At 49.3% G+C, this 15,465-nt stretch overlaps 1 protein-coding gene across 1 annotated transcript in view; it reads left to right on the plus strand.

Annotated features, from left to right (window-relative positions):
• LOC110512617 (NEDD4-binding protein 2) overlaps positions 1-15,465 on the plus strand; it is a 50,084-nt gene that overhangs the window by 2,707 nt on the left and 31,912 nt on the right. Inside the window, exons 3-10 of the mRNA XM_036989409.1 lie at positions 4,730-5,837; positions 6,547-6,671; positions 7,487-7,575; positions 8,863-8,939; positions 10,641-10,934; positions 11,985-13,775; positions 13,968-14,112; positions 14,455-15,066. Of these exons, the coding sequence (XP_036845304.1) occupies positions 4,730-5,837; positions 6,547-6,671; positions 7,487-7,575; positions 8,863-8,939; positions 10,641-10,934; positions 11,985-13,775; positions 13,968-14,112; positions 14,455-15,066 (4,241 nt within the window). The remainder of the gene's footprint in view (positions 1-4,729; positions 5,838-6,546; positions 6,672-7,486; positions 7,576-8,862; positions 8,940-10,640; positions 10,935-11,984; positions 13,776-13,967; positions 14,113-14,454; positions 15,067-15,465) is intronic.

Consider the following 15,465-nt stretch of genomic DNA (forward strand, 5'->3'; position numbering starts at 1 on the left):
ATTGGGACTACAGTACATATTGGGACTACAGTTCAACAGTACATATTGGGACTACAGTACATATTGGGACTACAGTTCAACAGTACATATTGGGACTACAGTTCAACAGTACATATTGGGACTACAGTTCAACAGTACATATTGGGACTACAGTTCAACAGTACATATTGGGACTACAGTACATATTGGGACTACAGTTCAACAGTACATATTGGGACTACAGTTCAACAGTACATATTGGGACTACAGTACATATTGGGACTACAGTTCAACAGTACATATTGGGACTACAGTACATATTGGGACTACAGTTCAACAGTACATATTGGGACTACAGTTCAACAGTACATATTGGGACTACAGTTCAACAGTACATATTGGGACTACAGTACATATTGGGACTACAGTACATATTGGGACTACAGTACATATTGAGACTACAGTTCAACAGTACATATTGGGACTACAGTTCAACAGTACATATTGGGACTACAGTTCAACAGTACATATTGGGACTACAGTTCAACAGTACATATTGGGACTACAGTTCAACAGTACATATTGGGACTACAGTACATATTGGGACTACAGTACATATTGGGACTACAGTTCAACAGTACATATTGGGACTACAGTTCAACAGTACATATTGGGACTACAGTACATATTGGGACTACAGTACATATTGGGACTACAGTACATATTGGGACTACAGTACATATTGAGACTACAGTTCAACAGTACATATTGAGACTACAGTTCAACAGTACATATTGGGACTACAGTTCAACAGTACATATTGGGACTACAGTTCAACAGTACATATTGGGACTACAGTTCAACAGTACATATTGGGACTACAGTACATATTGGGACTACAGTACATATTGGGACTACAGTTCAACAGTACATATTGGGACTACAGTACATATTGGGACTACAGTACATATTGGGACTACAGTACATATTGGGACTACAGTTCAACAGTACATATTGGGACTACAGTTCAACAGTACATATTGGGACTACAGTACATATTGAGACTACAGTTCAACAGTACATATTGAGACTACAGTTCAACAGTACATATTGGGACTACAGTTCAACAGTACATATTGAGACTACAGTTCAACAGTACATATTGGGACTACAGTTCAACAGTACATATTGGGACTACAGTTCAACAGTACATATTGGGACTACAGTTCAACAGTACATATTGAGACTACAGTACATATTGGGACTACAGTTCAACAGTACATATTGAGACTACAGTTCAACAGTACATATTGGGACTACAGTTCAACAGTACATATTGGGACTACAGTTCAACAGTACATATTGGGACTACAGTACATATTGGGACTACAGTACATATTGGGACTACAGTTCAACAGTACATATTGGGACTACAGTACATATTGGGACTACAGTTCAACAGTACATATTGGGACTACAGTTCAACAGTACATATTTGGACTACAGTTCAACAGTACATATTGGGACGACAGTTCAACAGTACATATTGGGACTACAGTACATATTGGGACTACAGTACATATTGAGACTACAGTACATATTGGGACTACAGTACATATTGAGACTACAGTTCAACAGTACATTTTGGGACTACAGTTCAACAGTTCATATTGGGACTACAGTTCAACAGTACATATTGGGACTACAGTTCAACAGTACATATTGGGACTACAGTACATATTGGGACTACAGTTCAACAGTACATATTGGGACTACAGTTCAACAGTACATATTGGGACTACAGTACATATTGGGACTACAGTACAACAGTACATATTGGGACTACAGTTCAACAGTACATATTGGGACTACAGTTCAACAGTACATATTGAGACTACAGTACATATTGGGACTACAGTTCAACAGTACATATTGGGACTACAGTTCAACAGTTCATATTGAGACTACAGTTCAACAGTACATATTGGGACTACAGTTCAACAGTACATATTGGGACTACAGTTCAACAGTACATATTGGGACTACAGTACATATTGGGACTACAGTTCAACAGTACATATTGAGACTACAGTTCAACAGTACATATTGAGACTACAGTACAACAGTACATATTGGGACTACAGTTCAACAGTACATATTGGGACTACAGTACAACAGTACATATTGAGACTACAGTTCAACAGTACATATTGAGACTACAGTACAACAGTACATATTGGGACTACAGTTCATATTGGGACTACAGTTCAACAGTTCATATTGGGACTGTATTTCAACAGTACATATTGGGACTACAGTACATATTGGGACTACAGTTCAACAGTACATATTGGGACTACAGTTCAACAGTACATATTGGGACTACAGTTCAACAGTACATATTGGGACTACAGTTCAACAGTACATATTGGGACTACAGTTCAACAGTACATATTGGGACTACAGTACAACAGTACATATTGGGACTTAAACTTAGTAAGCATTTACATGTGTGTACAGTCGTGGCCAAAATTTGAGACACAAACATTAATTTTCACAAAGTTTGCTGCCTCAGTTTGTATAATGGCAATTTGCATATACTCCAGAATGTTATGAAGAGTGATCAGATGAATTGCAATAAATTGCAAAGTCCCTCTTTGCCATGCAAATGAACTGAATCCCCCCCCAAAAAAACATTTCCAATGAATTTCAGCCCTGCCACAAAAGGACCAGCTGACATCATGTCAATGATTCTCTCGTTAACACATGTGTGAGTGTTGACAAGGACAAGGCTGGAGATCACTCTGTCATGCTGATTGAGTTAGAATGACAGACTGGAAGCTTCAAAAGGAGGGTGGTGCTTGGAATCATTGCTCTTCGTCTGTCAACCATGGTTACCTGCAAGGAAACACGTGCCGTCGTCATTGCTTTGCACAAAAGGGGCTTCACAGGCAAGGATATTGCTGCCAGTAAGGTTGCACCTAAATCAACCATTTATCGGATCATCAAGAACTTCAAGGAGAGCGGTTCAATTGTTGTGAAGATCGCTTCAGGGCGCCCAAGAAAGTCCAGCAAGCGCCAGGACCGTCTCCTAAAGTTGATTAGGCAGCAGGCAGGTGTTTGTGCATCTGCACGCACAGTGAGGCAAAGACTTTTAGAGGAGGGCCTGGTGTCAAGAAGGGCAGCAAAGAAGCCACTTCTCTCCAGGAAAAACACAAGGGACAGACTGATATTCTGCAAAAGGTACAGGGATTGGACTGCTGAGGACTGGGGTAAAGTCATTTTCTCTGATGAATCCCCTTTCCGATTGTGTGGGGCATCCGGAAAAAAGCTTGTCCCGAGAAGACAAAGTGAGCGCTACCATCAGTCCTGTGTCATGCCAACAGTAAAGCATCCTGAGACCATTCATGTGTGGGGTTGCTTCTCAGCCAAGGGAGTGGGCTCACTCACAATTTTGCCTAAGAACACAGCCATGAATAAAGAATGGTACCAACACATCCTCCGAGAGCAACTTCTCCCAACCATCCAGGAACAGTTTGGTGACGAACAATGCCATTTCCAGCATGATGGAGCACCTTGCCATAAGGCAAAAGTGATAACTAAGTGGCTCGGGGAACAAAACATCGATATTTTGGGTCCATGGCCAGGAAACCCCCCAGACATTAATCCCCATTGAGAACTGGTGGTCAATCCTCAAGAGGCGGGTGGACAAACAAAACCCCACAAATTCTGATAAACTCCAAGCATTGATTATGTAAGAATGGGCTTCCATCAGTCAGGATGTGGCCCAGAAGTTAATTGACATCATGCCAGGGAGGATTGCAGAGGTCTTGAAAAAGAAGGGTCAACACTGTAAATATTGACTCTTTGCATCAACTTCATGTAATTGTCAATAAAAGCCTTTGACACTTATGAAATGCTTGTAATTATACTTCAGTATTCCATAGTAACATCTGACAAAAATATCTAAAGACACTGAGGCAGCAGACTTTGTGGAAATTAATATTTGTGTAATTCTCAAAACTTTTTGCCACAACTGTACATGTCACACAGCTAAAGAGTTCATTTAACCAACTGTTCCCTTCCTCTCTCTCTCCTACCATCTCCCCTTCTCTCTCTCTCCTACCACCTCTCTCTCCTACCACCTCTCTCTCTCCTACCACCTCTCTCTCTCCTACCATCTCCCCCTCTCTCTCTCTCCTACCCCCACTCTCTCTCTCCTACCACCTCTCTCTCTCTCCTACCACCTCTCTCTCTCTCCTACCACCTCTCTCTCTCTCCTACCATCTCCCCTTCTCTCTCTCCTACCACCTCTCTCTCTCCTACCATCTCCCCTTCTCTCTCTCTCCTACCACCTCTCTCTCTCCTACCATCTCCCCTTCTCTCTCTCTCCTACCACCTCTCTCTCTCTCCTACCACCTCTCTCTCTCTCCTACCATCTCTCTCTCTCTCTCCTACCACCTCTACCACCTCTCTCTCTCCTACCACCTCTCTCTCTCCTACCATCTCCCCTTCTCTCTCTCTCCTACCACCTCTCTCTCTCTCCTACCACCTCTCTCTCTCTCCTACCATCTCCCCCTCTCTCTCCTACCACCTCTCTCTCTCTCTTACCACCTCTCTCTCTCTCTCTCTCTCTCTCTCTCTTACCACCTCTCTCTCTCTCTTACCACCTCTCTCTCTCTCTCTCTCTCTCTCTCTCTCTCTTATCACCTCTCTCTCTCTCTCTCTCCTTCCATGTCTCTTCCTGTAGTTGAGAATGCGATGGATTCTCTCCTGGAGCTGTCTGTAGCAGCTGAGCGTGTTGGCCCCCTCCCTCCCCTCCTCTCCGGGTTCGAGCTTACCGCAGCTCTCCTCAGCCCCCAACACAACTCCTCCAAACCAGACCTTCACCCCCGCCCGCCTACGGGGGAGTCCGCTGTCCCCCTCTCCCCTCCCCGACGGGCACCTCCTCTCCTCAGCGAAGATAACCAGGACCTGACCACTGACTTGACAGAAGAGTTTGATGTTCTGATTGACCGTGAGCTGGAGAATCTTACCATACAGCAGGAAGCTGGAGAGAGGGACCACGGTGATCTTCACTCCTCCTCCTCTTCCGTCTCTTCCCTCTCCTTGCTCGTTCAGCCCCCGGGCGCCCAGCAGCAGGCCCTGCCACAGCCGCTCCAGTCCGGCCCAAGAGCCTCAGCCTCCACGAGGGGGCTCCCAGGGGATCAGCCATGCCCAGACAGGGTGTTCTCAGCTGGGCAGGCTAGCGGACCTCACTCCCCTGTCTCTGACCTGAGCCTCAACTTCTCGGGAGGAGCAGCCGGTTACCGGCGGCAACGGTCATTACTGGACTTCGGCCATCTGACTTCATCGCCATCCGAGACGGACAGAATTAAACCCAGCCTGCTTTTGGACCCGGGGGCCGCCGATCGCCCCTCTGCATTCCAGGCATACAGGAAACTGGACCAGTTCACTGTTCGTCCAGAGGGTGAGCGGACCGTACCACCAGGCGACGTAGTAAGGGGGGCGAGGACGAAGACTGGCGTCGCAGGAGAAGAGCGACTCGCCAACCCGTCGTTCTGGAATACTCGAGCGCCGGAGTTCCAACCGCATGCCCGCGGAAATCAGCCAACGGGGCCGGCATTTATCGTCCCTGTGGCGCTAAGCCCCTCCTCCTGGCACACCCGAGCCACACCCGCCTCCCACTGGTTGGCCCAGGGCCCTTTCGGTCAAGCCCCTACCGTCCCCAGGTCTTGGACAGGGGGTGTGTCTGCTGGCCCCAGAGCACCCCTCCAACATGGTAGGCTCCGTCTGGAGGGGCGTGTCCTAGTGCTGCTACGGGGAGCTCCTGGGTCGGGCAAGTCCACCCTGGCCCGGTAAGGGGACGTGTTAGGTGTGTGTATAGGGGGTGGGCGGGGTATTGGATGGGTGTGTGTGTGTGTGTGTGTGTGTTTACAATAATGTTAACCACACTCACCAATAATCGTGTGTGCTTGCATGCGTGTGTTATCCCTGTGTGTGTGTGTTATCCCTGTGTGTGTGTGTGTGTGTGTGTGTGTTATCCCTGTGTGTGTGTGTTATCCCTGTGTGTGTGTGTGTGTGTGTGTGTGTTATCCCTGTGTGTGTGTGTGTGCGTTATCCCTGTGTGCGTGTGTGTGTTATCCCTGTGTGTGTTATCTCTGTGTGTGTTATCCCTGTGTGTGTGTGTGTGTGTGTTATCTCTGTGTGTGTGTGTGTGTGTGTGTGTTATCTCTGTGTGTGTTATCTCTGTGTGTGTTATCCCTGTGTCTGTGTGTGTGTGTGTGTGTGTGTGTGTTATCTCTGTGTGTGTGTGTGTGTTATCTCTGTGTGTGTGTGTGTGTTATCTGTGTGTGTGTGTGTGTGTGTTATCCCTGTGTGTGTGTTATCCCTGTGTGTGTGTGTGCGTGCGCGTGTGTGTGTTATCTCTGTGTGTGTGTGTGTGTGTTATCCCTGTGTGTGTGTGTGCGTGCGCGTGTGTGTGTTATCCCTGTGTGTGTGTGTGTTATCTCTGTGTGTGTTATCTCTGTGTGTGTTATCTCTGTGTGTGTGTGTGTGTGTGTGTAGGGCCATGCTGGAACAGAACCCACATGGGGTGGTGTTGAGCACGGATGATTATTTCTGTCGTCATGGGGACTATCGCTACGACCCCTCAGCTTTAGGGGAGGCCCACGAATGGAACCACGCTAGAGGTATACACCCTACACCCTAACTAACCCCTACACCCTAACACCCTAACTAACCCCTACGTCATGGGGACTATCGCTACGACCCCTCAGCTTTAGGGGAGGCCCACGAATGGAACCACGCTAGAGGTATACACCCTACACCCTAACACCCTAACTAACCCCTACATCATGGGGACTATCGCTACGACCCCTCAGCTTTAGGGGAGGCCCACGAATGGAACCACGCTAGAGGTATACACCCTACACCCTAACTAACCCCTACACCCTAACTAACCCCTACACCCTAACTAACCCCTACACCCTAACTAACCCCTTCACCCTAACTAACCCCTACACCCTAACCCCTACACCCTACACCCTAACCCCTACATCCTAACACCCTAACCCCTACATCCTAACACCCTAACCCCTACATCCTAACACCCTAACCCCTACGTCCTAACCCCTACAGCCTAACACCCTAACTAACCCCTACAGCCTAACACCCTAACTAACCCCTACACCCTAACTAACCCCTACACCCTAACTAACCCCTACACCCTAACTAACCCCTACACCCTAACTAACCCCTACACCCTAACTAACCCCTACACCCTAACTAACCCCTACACCCTAACTAACCCCTACACCCTAACCCCTACTACACCCTAACCCCTACTACACCCTAACCCCTACTACACCCTAACCCCTACTACACCCTAACCCCTACACCCTAACCCCTACACCCTAACCCCTACACCCTACACCCTAACCCCTACACCCTAACCATGTAAATGGTCTCTGTTTCCCATTGAATAACATGGTGTTGATGTCCTCAGCCCAGGAAGTGATGGAGGCCTCTTTCTCTCCTGTTATTATTGACAACACCAACATGCAGAGCTGGGAGATGAAACCCTACGTAACTATGGTCTCTCTCTACAAACTACCTTCCATTTTAATCAGAAATACATTTCAATAGTTATTCAAGTTTATGTATTATACACACCTACACACACACACACACACCTACACACACACACCTACACACACACACCTACACACACCTACACACACACACCTACACACACACCTACACACACACCTACACAAACACACCTACACACACCTACACACCTACACACACACCTACACACACCTACACACACACCTACACACACCTACACACACACACCTACACACACCTACACACACACCTACACACCTACACACACCTACACACACCTACACACACCTACACACACCTACACACACACACACACACACACACACACACACACACATCTACACACACCTACACACACACCTACACACCTACACACACCTACACACACACCTACACACACACACACACACACACACACACACACACACACACCCACCCACACACCTACACACCTACACACCTACACACCTACACACACACACACACACACACCTACACACACACACACACACACACACACACACACACACACACACACCTACACACACACACACACCTACACACACACACCTACACACACACACACACACACACACACACACACACCCACACACCTACACACACACACACACCTACACACACACACACACACACACACACCTACACACACACACACACCTACACACACACACACATCTACACACACCTACACCCCCCCACACACACACACACACACACACACACACACACACACACACACACACCTACACACACACACCCACATCTACACACACACACACACACACACACATCTATCTACACACACACACACACCCACATCTACACCCACATCTACACACACACACACACACTCACATCTACACACACATCTACACACACACTGTCTAATGGTAGGATGTGCTGTATGTCCCACACTGTCTAATGGTAGGATGTGCTGTATGTCCCCACACAGTCTAATGGTAGGATGTGCTGTATGTCCCCACACAGTCTAATGGTAGGATGTGCTGTATGTCCCCACACAGTCTAATGGTAGGATGTGCTGTATGTCCCTACACAGTCTAATGGTAGGATGTGCTGTATGTCCCTACACAGTCTAATGGTAGGATGTGCTGTATGTCCCCACACTGTCTAATGGTAGGATGTGCTGTATGTCCCCACACAGTCTAATGGTAGGATGTGCTGTATGTCCCCACACTGTCTAATGGTAGGATGTGCTGTATGTCCCTACAGGCTCTGAGGCACAACTACAAGGTTTTGTTCCGGGAGCCTAGTACCTGGTGGAAGAACAAACCCAGGGAACTGGAGAGGTACCAATAAAGTTATTACGAAACACCTGGAGAGGTACCAATAAAGTTATTACGAAACACCTGGAGAGGTACCAATAAAGTTATTACGAAACACCTGGAGAGATACCAATAAAGTTATTACGAAACACCTGGAGAGGTACCAATAAAGTTATTACGAAACACCTGGAGAGGTACCAATAAAGTTATTACGAAACACCTGGAGAGGTACCAATAAAGTTATTACGAAACACCTGGAGAGGTACCAATAAAGTTATTACGAAACACCTGGAGAGGTACCAATAAAGTTATTACGAAACACCTGGAGAGGTACCAATAAAGTTATTACGAAACACCTGGAGAGGTACCAATAAAGTTATTACGAAACACCTGGAGAGGTACCAATAAAGTTATTACGAAACACCTGAAGAGGTACCAATAAAGTTATTACGAAACACCTGGAGAGGTACCAATAAAGTTATTACGAAACACCTGGAGAGGTACCAATAAAGTTATTACGAAACACCTGGAGAGGTACCAATAAAGTTATTACGAAACACCTGGAGAGGTACCAATAAAGTTATTACGAAACACCTGGGGAGGTATTAATAAAGTTATTACGAAACACCTGGAGAGGTACCAATAAAGTTATTACAGTTTCTGAACAGGTGCATGCTGGTCATCATATCTTTGACCTGTCAGTTTCTGAACAGGTGCATGCTGGTCATCATATCTTTGACCTGTCAGTTTCTGAACAGGTGCATGCTGGTCATCATATCTTTGACCTGTCACAGTTTCTGAACAGGTGCATGCTGGGTATTATATCTTTGACCTCTCAGTTTCTGAACAGGTGCATGCTGGGCATTATATCTTTGACCTGTCACAGTTTCTGAACAGGTGCATGCTGGGTATTATATCTTTGACCTCTCAGTTTCTGAACAGGTGCATGCTGGGCATTATATCTTTGACCTGTCAGTTTCTGAACAGGTGCATGCTGGTCATCATGTCTTTGACCTGTCACAGTTTCTGAACAGGTGCATGCTGGGCATTATATCTTTGACCTGTCACAGGTTTCAGTTCATCATCAATCCAGAAGACTCTGAAAGTTCTCACAGTTAGTTTCTGAACAGGTGCATGCTGGGCATTATATCTTTGACCTGTCACAGGTTTCAGTTCATCATCAATCCAGAAGACTCTGAAAGTTCTCACAGTTAGTTTCTGAACAGATGCATGCTGGTCATCTGAATTCACTTCCTCATACACATCCCGAACAACATATATTACCATATACTTTGAATTGATGTAAATGACCAATAAAGTTATTATGATAGGATAGACTTTGATTTAATGTAAACAAACCACTAATAAAGTTATTACAAATTCATCTGAATTGAAATTAAAAACTAAATGGATAACCCCTCCTCTTTCGCCCCCCCCCCCCCTCTTTCTCTCCTCTCCCCTCCCCTCTTTCTCTCCCCTCCCCCTCTTCTCCCTCCTCTCTCTCCCCTCCTCGCTCTCTCCCCTCCTCTCTTCCTCTCTGCCCTCTCTCTCCCCTCCTCTCCCTCCTCTCTCTCCCCTCCTCGCTCTCTCCCCTCCTCTCTTCCTCTCTGCCCTCTCTCTCCCCTCCTCTCCCTCCTCTCTCCTCCCCCCCCTCTCTCCTCCCTCCCATCTCTCCTCTCCTCTCCTCCCTCCCTCCCCTCCCTCCCCTCTCCTTTCTCTCTCTAGACGTACTAGGCACAGTGTTAAAGCAGAGAAGATCCGTTGGATGATGGAAAATTATGATCGTCACGTGACCATTCACTCCATCATGGGGAGCTCTCACCCCAAACTACCCCCCCATTACGACCCAACACGACCCCCTCATCACGACGCCAAACTACCCCCCCAACAGGACCCAAGCCCACCCCATCAGGAGGCCAAACTACCCCCCCAACAGGACCCAAGCCCACCCCATCAGGAGGCCAAACTACCCCCCCAACAGGACTCAAGCCCACCCCATCAGGAGGCTAGCCCGTCACAGTAAGTTTCCTCACCAGGAGACTAGGGATAGGGCCAGGGTTAGGATTAGAGCCAGGGATAGGGCCAGGGATAGGGCCAGGTTTAGGGCCAAGGTTGTGGTCAGGGTTAAGATTAGGGCCAGCTTTAGGGCCAGGGTTAGGGATAGGGCCAGGGTTGTGGTCAGGGTTAAGATTAGGGCCAGGGTTAGGGGTTAGGGCCAAGGGTTAGGGACCAGGGTTAGGGACCAGGGTTAGGGCCCAGGGTAGGCCCTAGGGTTAGGGCCCAGGGTTAGGGCCTAGGGTTAGGGTCTAGGGTAGGGCCTAGGGTTAGGGCCCAGGGTTAGGGCCAGGGTTAGGGCCTAGGGTTAGGGCCAGGGTTAGGGCCTAGGTTTAGGGCCCAGGGTTAGGGCCCAGGGTTAGGGCCAGGGTAGGGCCTAGGGTAGGGACAGGGTTAGGGCCTAGGGTTAGGGCCCAGGGTTAGGGCCAGGGTTAGGGCCTAGGGTTAGGGCCTAGGGTTAGGGCCAGGGCCTAGGGTAGGGACAGGGTTAGGGCCTAGGGTAGGGACAGGGTTAGGGCCTAGGGTAGGGTTAGGGCCTGGGGTTAGGATAGGGCCAGAGTTATGGCCAGGGCTAGGGCCTAGGGATAGGGCCAGGGCCTAGGGATAGGGTTAGGGGTCAGGGTTAGTGGTCAGGGGTAGGGTTAGGGCCAGGGATAGGGCCAGGGATAGGGCCAGGGTTAGGGCCTAGGGTTAGGGTTATGGCCAGGGCTAAGGTTAGTTTCAGGCTGCATCTCAATAGTTGCCTCGTCTTTTCTCTTGAATTGAAGTCACAATGAAAAGATGATCTCTCTCTCTCTCTCTCTCTGTCTCTCTGTCTCTCTCTGTCTCTGTCTCTCTCTCTCTCTGTCTCTCTCTGTCCTCTCTCTGTCTCTCTCTGTCCTCTCTCTCTCTGTCTCTCTCTGTCCTCTCTCTCTCTGTCTTCTCTCTCTCTGTCTCTCTCTGTCCTCTCTCTCTCTGTCTCTCTCTGTCTCTCTCTGTCTCTGTCTCTCTCTCTGTCTTTCTTTCTCCTGATAGGCCCAAGTCCTCAGACAAGGCCCGCCGCGACCTGGTAGGAGAGCAGCGATTGGTCCAGGGCTCTGAGAGGTCCTGCCCCCAGCTCTCCTCCTCGCTTCCCGACGTGTCGTTGGCCGGCCACTCCGGGAGAGCCAGAACCCCGGGTTACAGCTCTGCCCACGGGTCCACAGAGTCCCTCTCCCTCAGTGAACAGGCCTCGGAAAAATGTGCGATTCTGGACAATTCTAAAATTCTGGACGAGGAGGATATTCTTGATTTAGGAACGTTGGTCTCTGAACCGGAAGCTCCGTGGCAACCGGACGACGAGGGGAACAGGGGGGAGGAAGAGGAAGAGACAGGAATTCCCCACTGTCTGGTGGAGTCTGTGTTTAGTGCAGATCTCCATGGTGACGACGAGAGGCCCGTGGCTTTCTCCGAGTCGATTGGTCAGAGGGTGAGGAAAGAGAGGAGGAGTAGAACTAGGAAGACGGACTCTGATAGGCTGGAGCCTGCTGTCATAGTGAAGGACGCTAGCCAATCAGTGAGCGAGGGGGATGGAGAGAGAGAGGATGGAGGAGGGAAGTTGGTGGGAGAAATTGGTGATGGGGGAGAGCAGGTGTGGGATGGGGGAGAGAGGGTGAAGGATGGGGGAGAGAGGGTGAGGGATGTGGGAGAGAGGGTGAAGGATGTGGGAGAGAGGGTGAGGGATGTGGGAGAGGGGGTGAGGGATGGGGGAGAGAGGGTGAGGCCTGAGTTGTTGGAGTTTGTTGGAGACTGGCCTTCAGAGGAGGTACTGGAGCAAAGAAGAGGAGGAGGAAGGAATGGGAGGCGCCCTGGGAGGGAGGAAGAGGGAGGTGGTGAGGGGGAGGAGGCAGATCCCAGAGGCAGCCAATCAGAAGGGCATCCTGGTCGCGGGCCTCATGTCACAGAGTTCCAGAAGCTTCTAGAGCTCTTACAGACAGGTGTTGACTCCTTCCCCCTGCCCACCTGCCCCTCCCCCGTCCCCTCCCTTAGCTCAGACCGTTCATTTGGAGAAGGAGGAGAGAGGGGTGAGGCAGGAGGGAGGAGGGGGGAGGCGGATAAAGACCGAGTCCTGAGTCGGGAGGAATTACCTGACTGTGTGTTGGCTAACCCTAACTCAACCCAGGTGGTTGGATCCAACACCGTGGAGCAGAGGGAGGGAGAGACCATTCAGGCCGCCGGAGATGGGGGGACTCAGGGTTTAGTTGAGAAAGACTTGTTGGAGGTAGAAGGAAGCCATCTTGGTGAGGTCAGTCAGTGTACTGACACTAGTGAGACCAGGATGGAAAGTGAAGACGGCCATCTTGGTGGGGGCAGTCATTGTACTGATAGTGACAGCCATATTGGTGAGGGCAGTGTGGAAGCTGGTGAATGTAGCCATGTTGGTGAGGTCAGTCAGTGCACTGACGCTAGTGAGACCAGGGTGGAAGGTGAAGTCGGCCATCTTGGTGGGGGCAGTGAGGAGCGGAGGCAGAGTCGCAGGGCTGAGGAACAGTGCAAGCTGGCGCTCACCTTCACAAACGACACCCCTCCCTCCCCCAAACCACAGATAGACCCTGACTCTGACCTCGACCCTAATCTCCACTCTGACCTCGACCCTAATCTCCACTCTGACCTCGACCCTAATCTCCACTCTGACCTCGACCCTAATCTCCACTCTGACCTCGACCCTAATCTCCACTCTGACCTCGACCCTAATCTCCACTCTGACCTCGACCCTAATCTCCACTCTGACCTCAACCCTAATCTCCACTCTGACCTTAACCCTAACCTCGACCCTGACCTTAACCCTAACCTCAACACTAATCTCGACTCTGACCTTAACCCTAACCTTAACCTCAAGCCTGACCTCAACCCTGACCTTAACCCTAACCTCAACCCTAATCTCGACTCTGACCTTAACCCTAACCTCAAGCCTGACCTCAACCCTAACCTCAACCCTGACCTTAACCCTAACCTCAACCCTAATCTCGACTCTGACCTTAACCTCAACCCTAATCTCGACTCTGACCTCAACCCTAACCTCGACCCTGACCTTAACCCTAACCTCAACCCTAATCTCGACTCTGACCTTAACCCTAACCTCGACCCTGACCTTAACCCTAACCTCAACCCTAATCTCGACTCTGACCTTAACCCTAACCTCAACCCTGACCTTAACCCTAACTTCAATCCTAATCTCGACTCTGACCTTAACCCTAACCTCAACCCTAATCTCGACTCTGACCTTAACCCTAACTTCAACCCTAATCTCGACTCTGACCTTAACCCTAACCTCGACCCTGACCTTAACCCTAACCTCAACCCTAATCTCGACTCTGACCTTAACCCTAACCTCAACCCTGACCTTAACCCTAACCTCAACCCTAATCTCGACTCTGACCTTAACCCTAACCTCAAGCCTGACCTCAACCCTAACCTCAACCCTGACCTTAACCCTAACCTCAACCCTAATCTCGACTCTGACCTTAACCCTAACCTCAACCCTAATCTCGACTCTGACCTTAACCCTAACCTCAAGCCTGACCTCAAGCCTGACCTTAACCCTAACCTCAACCCTAATCTCGACTCTGACCTTAACCCTAACCTCGATCTCAACCCTAACCTCAGCCCTAACTTCAAACCTAACCTCCAACCTGACCTCTACCCTAATCTCAACCCTGACCTTAACCCTAACCCCCACCGCCCCTCCCCTCCTCCGTCATTGGCCGACACAGATCGCTCCTCCCAGACCGACCCGCAAGACTTCGCCTTCCTCTGGCGTCTCGACCACAATCGTCACGACAACCCAACCGACGCCGCGGGATACCACTTTCCCCCTAACAACACCCTCGCCATTCTCCACGGCAACCCTTCCCGTTTCCTCCCAGAGGTATCGGCGGCGGTCTCGGCTGGCGTCGCGGTTCACCCCTCCGGCCAGCGCGTGGTGCCGTACCGTGTGACGCACGAGAAGGGGAGCCAGGTGGAGGAGAGGGAGCTGGAGGAGGGCCGGACCAGACAGCAGAACCTCGTCATTCTCAGACGCCATTTTAAACTGGTCAACAGACACACTCTGGAGGACCTCTATGACACGTGTCAGCAGGTCGGGATGTTTGTTGTTTATTATTATTGTTGTTGTTGTTGTTATTATTGTTATTGTTGTTTATTGTGTGGTGTTGTTTATTGTTTGTTGTTGTTTTATGTGTGTTGTTGTTGGTGTTGTTATTGTTGTTAATTGTGTGTTGTTGTTGTTGTTTATTGTGTGTTGTTGTTTATTGTGTGTTGTTGTATTGGCTGAGGCTCTATCTGTGTAAAGGAAGTAAACCTTGTCTGAGCCAGAACAGCCTATTGGCTCCTGCCCTATTTCCTCTTGCCCTATTGGCTCCTGCCCCATTTCCTCTTGCCCTATTGGCTCCTGCCCTATTTCCTCTTGCCCTATTGGCTCCTGCCCTATTTCCTCTTTCCCTATTGGCTCCTGCCCTATTTCCTCTCGCCCTATTGG

Source organism: Oncorhynchus mykiss, chromosome 10 (assembly GCF_013265735.2).
Source record: "Oncorhynchus mykiss isolate Arlee chromosome 10, USDA_OmykA_1.1, whole genome shotgun sequence".
Taxonomy (NCBI): Eukaryota; Metazoa; Chordata; class Actinopteri; order Salmoniformes; family Salmonidae; genus Oncorhynchus; species Oncorhynchus mykiss.